This window comes from Epinephelus moara, chromosome 7 (assembly GCF_006386435.1).
Source record: "Epinephelus moara isolate mb chromosome 7, YSFRI_EMoa_1.0, whole genome shotgun sequence".
NCBI classification, from domain to species: domain Eukaryota; kingdom Metazoa; phylum Chordata; class Actinopteri; order Perciformes; family Serranidae; genus Epinephelus; species Epinephelus moara.
Window position 1 is genome coordinate 22,329,439 of NC_065512.1, and position 7,962 is coordinate 22,337,400.

The 7,962-nt window shown below is 42.4% G+C and overlaps 1 protein-coding gene across 1 annotated transcript in view; it reads left to right on the forward strand.

Annotated features, from left to right (window-relative positions):
• The window catches only part of LOC126393131 (activin receptor type-1-like), a 36,980-nt gene that overhangs the window by 11,395 nt on the left and 17,623 nt on the right, over positions 1–7,962 (forward strand). The window contains exons 2-4 of the mRNA XM_050049013.1: positions 4,655–4,728; positions 5,210–5,464; positions 7,137–7,409. Of these exons, the coding sequence (XP_049904970.1) occupies positions 4,662–4,728; positions 5,210–5,464; positions 7,137–7,409 (595 nt within the window). The 5' untranslated portion in view covers positions 4,655–4,661. The remainder of the gene's footprint in view (positions 1–4,654; positions 4,729–5,209; positions 5,465–7,136; positions 7,410–7,962) is intronic.

A 7,962-nucleotide genomic window follows, 5' to 3' on the forward strand; every position in this document is an offset into this window, starting at 1 on the left:
CAAGTAAAGGCACAAATCCAGTTTCAAGTAATAGTGTTGCATTCTGGATTTTTCTTAAATAAAACAGCAGAAGCATTATCAGCTAAAAAATACTTAAAAATCCAAAATAAAAGTACAGATTAAGAAGAATGACCCTTTCATATACACATATTATTAAACATATACTTTAGTTATTACTACTGAATCAGGAGAATCGGAATACCATTTGTTACCACTTTCAAGGAATTTACTTTGATGTTTGGTGCATACAATGAACATCAAGAGGAATTAAACAACAAATAAAGCTGTTTTAAGAATGAGAACACTGTACAGTGTTGTGCAGGTAGCTTTTAAAGTCACAGCATGGTGAAAAATAAGCTATTTCTACCTACTTTTGATACAGTTGGCTAGTTAAATCCTTAACTATGTACCATATTTAACAAGATGATCACAAGTTTTGTATGTTAAGTCTCAACCTGTAGCGTAACTAGAAAGTAACATCACGATTTCAATTCTAAATCCAAAGTTGATTGAAATGAGCTTTCAATTTCATTCTTTGATTTCAAAGCAAACACACAAAAAATAACACAAAGACAACACAGCGTAACTTACTGGTGGCCTGCGGCTGCTAGGGGTGGGGTAAAAAACTGAAACAGCATAGTATCGCAATGTTTTTGTGTGGCAATATCGTAAGTAGTGATTTTCTTTATCATATAGCCTAAATTATTATTATTACAAATACAAAACAAAAAATCAGGTAGCCTACTAGAATAATAGAATCAGTTGCTTTTTTCAGTCCACTAGATACATTTTGCTGCTGCAAAAAAATGGCTGAACTGGGATGAACAGACTGAAAACTATCTTATTAGATAAAACAGATGCTGACAAAGTTTTCCTTTGGGGACATGATTTACAGTTGAAAAATACTAATAAATCACAGCATAAATCACATGTTTAAAATCACAATAATATTGTATCTTGACTGAAGTATCGTGATAATATTGTAACGTGGACTCTGGTGATTCCCACCCCGAGCAGCTGCACGTTTTCCAGGCGCCATGCCCACTGTTGAAGTTGGAGATCACGGAAAAATAACAGAACTGGAAAATCCCACTGCTTTACTGAAGTTACCCATGTACGAACATTTTGCCTTCCCAATGAGTTAACAGCTAAAGTGTTGTTGACATAAAGACTACAGTTTGTAGGCTATGCTACTTAAGTGAATTAATACAAGGTGGCTTTTTGTAGGTTAGGAAATGCAAGCTGTTGTAAAGTGTCCTTCTGATATCTAGTGGCTCTTGTTTTTAGTTATTGTTACTATATTTAAATAAATGACTACTGTGGTATACATTCCCCCCAAAAAGTTTTGGGGAGTAGTAAACTACATGTAATTAAAGTATAGTACTTAACTACATTTTTGCAGTATCTTGCTGGTAGTCAGCTGCAAACATCTTTGGCAATTTTCTTCTGGAATGTGACTAAATTTTGTTTTAATTTCATATGCACATTGTCAAATTGATATTCTTTTAAGAAACTAGTATGAACTGCTTCTTTTTAGTAGCTTTAGATAACCAAACTAGATTTCTCCCTAGGATTGCTTTGCTGTTGTTCAACGTCGTACAGTGTGAAGTAATTGCCAATTAGCAAAGTTGTGCTCTCAGTGTAGCTTTCACAGCAGTGAAGTGATATCACATTTGATACCATGTAGCCTATCTTTTTAAAGAAGAATTGACATGTAAATGAAAGTTGTCAGGGCATAAAACTAATGATCTGTTGACGGTTATGGATCAAGACTCAAAAGTCTAACAATGGCACAGCCCTCAGTGCCGAAATTAAAGTTTAAATTGAGTTGAATTGTGACCTTAAAATCAAAAGTCAAATTGAATCATGGATTTGGAGACACCTCTGGAAATGTAATGGAGCAGAATTTTGTACTAGCATTTAGTGAAAATACCTAAGTAAAGTACTATTACATAAACAGTGTCAAGTACAGTAGTGGATTTGCTTCACACTATTGTAAAACGTGAGTCCAAGACACTCAGAAATGGCCATCAGTATAAACTGCCTGACCTTTCACAGATTGAAGGAGGCAGTAAAAGAGAAGAATCATCATCATGCATTTTAAAACAAACAGATTACTCACAGTATTATATGTATAAATAGCATTTGGGTGTCTTTTTAAGCTTTCATTAAAGGTTGCTCTGCGTTATAGTGAGACCCATTAGAGTATTACTTCCAGCAGCAGTGAACATGTGAATATATATCATAAGTTATAATTACCATGTGGTATTTATACTGGTTTCCTATTACAACACCACATCAGAGGATATAGGAAGGAGTCAAAGGAAAGAAGGGGGTTGAGACAGATAGAGGGGGGGGGGGGGATGAGAGCACACCCTTGGCAGGATGTCAGCTCTGTGAACACACAGTGCAGAACACTGCCAGTGAATTCAATACGCAAGGATAGAGAGCTGCAACACACACACACACGCATAGCGCCATAAAGTTGTCTGCTCAGATCGCAATCGGTTCTGCAGATGCTAGCCCTGCCTCTCTCCTTTCCAAGAATCCCTTCTGAGGTTTCCAATATCAGGAGGACTAGTCCTGGGTGTGTATTCATCAAGCAAAGCTGTTAGCTGGCTTCGTGATATGTTACCAGCTAGCTTTGCCTCATGTGTGGATAGATGTGGCGTCTGTGCTTATGCAGAATAAACTGTGCAGATAGACACGCATACAGTAATGCATGTGTCCAAATGCATACACACAGACGTGCTGGAGAGCAGGAAGAAGGCCCTCAGGTTTTGCAGCGCCTAGACTGAGATATTTGTTGTGTACATAACGGCAAACACATAACAGGAACCACTTAGGTGCTTGGTCGTCAGCATGTGGCTCGCTGCTCATGATAGCTTATTTAAGATAAAGTGTCTGCGTGGGAGAGATGAATTGAGACGGAGATAATTTCAGTGCCCCGTCGAGGGTCTTTCAGCAGTAAATGTAAACAAAAATGCTGCAAATCATTTACCTACGCTAATTGAAGCCATTAAACGGAGCCTCATGACATGCTCTACTTAGTTAATTGAGGTGAGTTATTGATCTGTCAGCAGCGTGTGAGTCAGGATACCGTGCGCTTTGTCGTCTTTCTACATGAGTGATATATGAGTTAATATCAAGATAACCAGTCAGACATAATCACCTTTTTTTCTAGGCTCCAGACTATTGTCTTTTACCCCTCTGCTTATCTCTTTATCCTGTTTCCTCCCGCCCCCCTGGCTTCACCGCAGCCCAGCCAACCGTCCCCCCACCAGCATGGTGCCCTTCTTCCCGCTGTCCCCCTGGGCGCTGACACCAGACACCTCCTTGTCCCACTTCTCCCTCCCTTTACCTCGCTGTCGCAGCCCACACATCTCTCTCCTACATTGGCCCCGTTCTCTGCCCTTCTCTGACCCACTGTCCCCCAGTTGCCCCCTGGCCATACCTCCCTCGCCTCTTCATGCCCTCCTGCCCGTTCCCTGCCCCCATTGCTGCTCCCCACACTCCCCTGGTCCAAAGGGAGCAGACAGAGCTCCTGATTATCTCTGTGTGGCAGCCTCTGTTTTGTGCTCTGATTAAAGGAGCAGCATGTGGTCTGTGTGTGAGCGGCCCGTACAGACGCCGCCGTTGGGCTAATGCTAACATTACGTGCTTAATCATTTATGTCTGGGAGACGGGCACAAAGGCTTGGAGGGGATGGAGGTACGGGGGGGTGCTTGGGTATTTATCAGTGGCACAGATGCACTCAGGCGCACACACACACATGCTTCCAAGATAACGGCCCCGGTGCTTAGTATGGCATAAACGGGGCACGCTGCAGGCTACGATGTCTCTGCAAAACTCACATATCATCTTTATAAAATGGGTAGCTGGGGGGGTGATTTCTTTCCCCTTGAGTTTACAGTGTGAGTTAAACTGGTGGTCTGTTTAAAAAATCTGTCACTGGATAAAACAAACAAACATAACATGCACGGCGTATGTGGACGCTTCCACAGACGCATTAAATATTGAAGGATTAGATTGTCTCCAGGTCTCTAAACGATAGTATTTGGGCACCCACACTCGTTCTCCCCGCTGTGCTCCTCTCCTCTTTCTCCTCCTCCTCCTCCTCCTCCTCTCTCGTCTGTCTGCTCCTCTCCCCTCACTGCCAAGCAGCCTGTCCCTCCAACACATACACACACACACACACAGACATCACTACTCACGCACACACGCACACACGCACGCACAGAGGCAGCCAATAGGAGAGCACCAGTCTCCCCATTGCTTGCCACTCAATGCCTTGTTGCCAGGACAACAGGAAGGCATGAGACCCACTTTACTTGAGCATTTTAAACTTGGTGTTGACTCTTTTTCTGAAAACAAGAAAAGGTCTCCCTCTGTAAAATTGCTCCCTCTAATACTCTTAGGTCGACGGCAAATCCTGTCGTTATCAGCCTGTCCCTCGTGGTCCTCTGTCTGTCTCGCCGAATGCTCCCCAGAAAGATGTTTTGCAAAAATACCAAAGATATTCTCGTGCATCAGCATGAAAATCACCATCCTTCGCTTTGAAAACACTGTCAGACCCTTTTTTTCCTGGCACACATATTCATTGGAGTGCAGCCCTCATTTTTGTGTTTTGCCTTTTTTTTTTTTACCCCTCTAGGTCTACAATGACGATTGGGGACATGCTTCTTTTGGTTTTGATCATCCTGGTCCTTCCCTGTTCGAGCTTGGAAGGTAAGTGTGTGGTCACAAAACACAGCTCGTCCCGAGTACACGCAGTAGCTGGAAGGGTGTGTCTCCGTTCCTCTATTCTCTTTTACTCTGGTTAAACATACACACAATCTCTCAGCCTCTGTGTCTTTTCTCTGTCCCCCCTCTAGTCTCTCACATGCGTAGACCAAAAATTCACAATTTTTTTTTCCCCTTTCACCACCCCTCCCCAGTCTGTCTCCCTCTCATCTGCTGTCTCGCAGTGTTATTTTAAACAACTGCAGTGGCGGTGGAATGCAGTGGAAAGTGGAGCTTTTTCAGGGCGGCAATCCACACTTGTCCCCGTACTTACAATCGACGACGCACATGCACCCTTACAAGAGGGATAAGCACTGATCATCTGTTGTCACAAAACATTTGGGAGCATGTTAGAGATTAAAGTCCTGCACTCAGTCCTCTTTCAGTGATGAATTCTGACCTGTTCTGTAATCGTTTTCCTTTGTAGGTGATGTCAGTGCGAGAAAGTCTGAATGTGTGTGTGATGGCGCGTCCTGCAGCAATGGGGACCGGTGTTTCGGCCAGCAGTGCTTCACCTCCCTCTCCACACTGAACGGGACATTGGTCCTTCAAAAGGGCTGCATTGTGGGTAATGAGGAAGGGTCTTCGCGATGTGGAAGCCTGCCAACTCCTGAGCTGGTGGTGGAGTGCTGCTATGGGAATTTGTGTAACATGAACGTCTCCTTGCAGTCACCGGTGAAAGGTGAGGTGTTTGCATTATAACAGGGTGTGAAATCCAAACCTCTGTAGGATTTTCATTATTATAAAACTAGGCCGTAATGCTATATTAGGGGCACACATCCCGCCCAGTATTCACATATGCTCAAAATGCCCAACCTACCCCAGTATTTGTTGACATGCTATGACAGGCAATCATGCTGCACCATCCAATATAATCATTAGCCAATACAATCGTCATAAATCAACTTAACAAATCGCCATTATTTTTTATCATTGGTTCTAGTTTTACGGTGTAGGCTTCTGCAGTTAAGCGTTTGGTCTGTCCATGTAGTGCTGCCATACCTCAGACGAAGCAGTACTTGCTTGTGGCAACAAGGCACAACGCTGCACTGTTTCTCTCATTACTTTCAAATGTATCAAAAAAGGTGAAAACTAGAATCTATTGTAATATGGGTGTTACGTACTAGGCTGAATTCTAGTTGCTAGCACAGCCATGAACTGCAAGAACAACTGTCTCCAGGGCTGCTGCCTGACATTCTCTTCCTGTAGAAATAGTGAGGTGGAGGCATGGATATATAAGGAGAACTGGATATAGCATTGAATGTGGAGCCCTGTGTATTCCTTTGAAACTTGCTCAGTGGCGTATGAAGCCAAAATGGTTCAATTGCTACATATAAAATGAAACTCCTGGATTATCTGGGGATTATTGGCACTTCCTCTGCGCTATGCAGCCCATAGAGCAGGCGCACTAGGGACTTATGGCGGACGAACTCTGCCAAGTGTGACCAAGTGACTAACTTACGGTTAACCACTCCACTAACTTGAATGTGGAGCTTCAAGTTAGTGGAGTGTTGAAGCTTGAAGCTTGTGGCTCTTCTAGATTTTCCAAATGTTGTTGGACCACATGAATCAAATCCTGATAGTAAAAGGAGTCATTTTGCGGGGGTTGTGACACTTCAAAAAATGTATCCGCTGATTTGCAGACACCTCTTTTGCTATGAAAGTCTATAGCCCTGTTTGCACCAAGGGACTCTTGGTGGAAACAGGGCTATAGAGTACATTACAGGGTTTCCGCTTGACACTGACATCATGATGAATAGTTTTAGTACTGTTTCTTAAACAACTTAAAACCAAGAAAATATCAGTGTCATCTGTTGTCAGTATTCTACCTTAAATTGACATTGGCATTAGATGCTGTCTAGGCATTGAATTTTGGTCACCTCACGTCACAACCAAAAATCAACCCAGTATCAGTGTTGATGGTCAGCTGGGTACAAACAATGAAACAAGAAAAGGTTAGACAAAAAAAGAAAAGAAAAAACAGCATTGTAGTACATTATATTATTGTTGTAAAAAGAAATTTAAAAAAGTCAATCCATGTGTTAGTGATTTTTTGAATATTTTTGAGTGGAAGGAAATTAGCTGTTGTTGTTTTCGGTGTGGGAGAACAAAGCTTCTGGCAGATTTGGTCCCCCCCTCCCCCGATGTTGACTCCATAGCCACAGCTTTGTCATGAAATATGAGGAAAGTGTCATATATTTTCTGTCAAAACTCATTCTGCACTCAGCCTCCTCAGCCAGCCAACACAGATACATTTTCATGTTTTCTGATCTGAGTGAATGCCATTTAATTTAATGGGCTACTAATGGTATTGCTCTAATGGGTTTCCCCATATCTCTATTTCCTCTTATCAGATACAGAACTGTCTGCTGGCAGACCAGTCCTCAGAGACCAGGAGTGTGTTTGCAAGGGCGGCGTGTGTGAGCGTGACCATCGCTGCGCAGGCCAGCACTGTTTTTCCTCTCTCAAGATGATTGATGGGGTGGCCGTCCAACAGAAGGGCTGCCTGAGGGACGACGAGGAGGGCAGAGCCACCTGTGCCATGCCACCCTCATCGGCCCATGTTGTCAAGTGCTGCCAGGGCCATCTGTGTAACATGAACGTCACTGTGCAAGCTCCAGGGAAAGGTGACTTTGTACACATTGTACACATTTTTCTTGGCTGCCGTTCACCATAGACCTTATGTCACTCAAGATAATTTTGTTTTATGACAGAAATGTTGATTTTTAAAACACCATACAAAGCTTGTATGTATGTTAATAGTGATGCAAGAACAGCTTTAAAGGTCCTATTTTATAAAAGTCAGATTTCCATGTCTTTTTTAATATAAAGCAGGGGTAGGTGTTATATTAATACTGTGAAATTATCAAAACACTCAATCTACAGAGACATGCACACAGTCCATATTCAGAAACTGTGCCTTCAAATGAGCAATCAGGACTTTTGTGAAGTTGTGATGTCACAACTATACTATAGAGACCGTTTTAAACTTAAAACATAAACATTCTTAAAGGGAAATTTCGGTTTATTTCAACCTGTCTCCTATCGTCCTAAATTTGTTTCAAGTGACTAGTGACATAAAAATAATAGTTAGCATGTTAGCCGTTAGCCTAGATACAGCCGGGGCGCATAGTAGCGTCAGACCTGTTAAAACGTAAGTGAACGGGCATACTTCAAGTG